Raw genomic sequence first — 1,517 nt, forward strand, 5'->3', positions numbered from 1 at the left:
CCTTGACATAGGTCCCCTCGCATAGTAAATTACCTGGTAAGCTTCTCACCCAACCAATCAATACACACTTAATTGCCACTCCATGTGGAGCCACAGTGAGATGATCCGCCATTTTCGTTTCCATTGGCCCTTCACAAACTCTTTCCTCACAGCCTTGTAACCTTAACACTCTGCTTCGTCTTATATATGCATTTTTCTTTATCTCACTCCAATTTAATTCGAAGGGCCTCCATTTTTGAAACAGAAGCTTCCACCTCTCTCACTCGTCACTCTTTGATTCTCTCTCTCTCTATAAAAGCTTTTCCACTGTCTTCCTTTTTCGTTCTCACTCTAAAACCCTTATTTTCTTTCTCATCTTCCTCCTCAGCCAACACCCATGGGATTCCCAGTCGGATATACAGAGGTCTTTTTCCCTAATCTCTTCCTCCACACACTCTCTCTCCTTGGCTTCATCCGAAACCTAATTTTCTCTCTCTTCCATTTCCTCGGCCTCTCAGAATTTTTGGAAACCGACGTCGTATGGCCCCAATCTGCGTCGTTTGCGTCGGCAGCCCAATCGCCGGATAATCCTCCGGTATCGGCGATCCTAATCCGAGAGCTACTTCCGGTAATTAAATTCCGGGACCTGGACACCGTGTACGGTGCCGGAGAGCCGCCAGAAAATTGTGCGGTTTGCCTGTACGAGTTCGATGGAGGAGAAGAGATCAGGTGGTTGACGAACTGTAAACACATTTTCCACCGAGCCTGTCTGGACCGTTGGATGGACCACGATCAGAGAACGTGTCCTCTTTGTAGAACGCCATTTGTCCCTGATGAGATGAAGGACGAGTTCAATCAACGGCTTTGGGCTGCTTCTGGGGTCGATGATTTTTACAGCGAATACAGCTCAGTTTGAGGTTGTAGAATACGAACTCTTTCTCTCTCTCTCTCTCCCCTTTTCTGAGATAATTATATAGATATAGATATATTAAAATATATTTTTTTTTGTAAGTTCGGTATGATCAACCACTAAATTGTGTATATATACATGAAAAAATCGATATAGAAGTAGATTTTTTTTTATACAGTTGAATAAATTTTGTATAAATGAAAGTGCTGTTATTTTTAGAGTTTAAATTTAAATCATTAAAAAAAAGTAGACAAATTTTTGGTAGGCAAAATTGAATATCAGATTCCACTGAAAAACACTCAATTTAGATTTTTTTTTTTTTTTGTAGGATGTTGATTTTAATTCAATTAAAAGATTGATTTATTAATTTTTTTAATTATTAATTTAGGAGTGAAAAAAGAAAATAATAGGTAAAGTGAAAGTAAAGTGAGCTTGGTTTTGAAGTACAATAACGAGTTTGTTAACTACGGTAGGTGCAGGTGGCTAACCGATTTTTTCGGATCTTGTCAGTCTGAATTGGATCACCTTCATTTCTACTTTTTAATCATTGTTACTCTCTCTCACACTCTCACCCGCTTTTTTTTTGGATTCATTTGGTAAATTTATTAATTTCTGTTTAACTCAAATA

General features: G+C 38.6%; 1 protein-coding gene across 1 annotated transcript; it reads left to right on the forward strand.

Annotated features, from left to right (window-relative positions):
* Positions 1 to 208: 208 nt before the first annotated feature.
* LOC115708164 (brassinosteroid-responsive RING protein 1) lies at positions 209 to 1,076 on the forward strand. Its single transcript, XM_030636375.2, has one exon. The coding sequence runs from the start codon at positions 377 to 379 to the stop codon at positions 893 to 895; it is 519 nt and encodes a 172-aa protein (XP_030492235.2). The 5' UTR covers positions 209 to 376; the 3' UTR covers positions 896 to 1,076.
* The last annotated feature ends 441 nt before the right edge of the window (positions 1,077 to 1,517 follow it).

Source organism: Cannabis sativa, chromosome 1 (assembly GCF_029168945.1).
Source record: "Cannabis sativa cultivar Pink pepper isolate KNU-18-1 chromosome 1, ASM2916894v1, whole genome shotgun sequence".
NCBI lineage: Eukaryota > Viridiplantae > Streptophyta > Magnoliopsida > Rosales > Cannabaceae > Cannabis > Cannabis sativa.

Excerpts from the sequence above, each read along its gene's own strand:
- LOC115708164 (XM_030636375.2), top strand. The coding sequence starts at position 377 with ATGGGATTCCCAGTCGGATATACAGAGGTCTTTTTCCCTAATCTCTTC.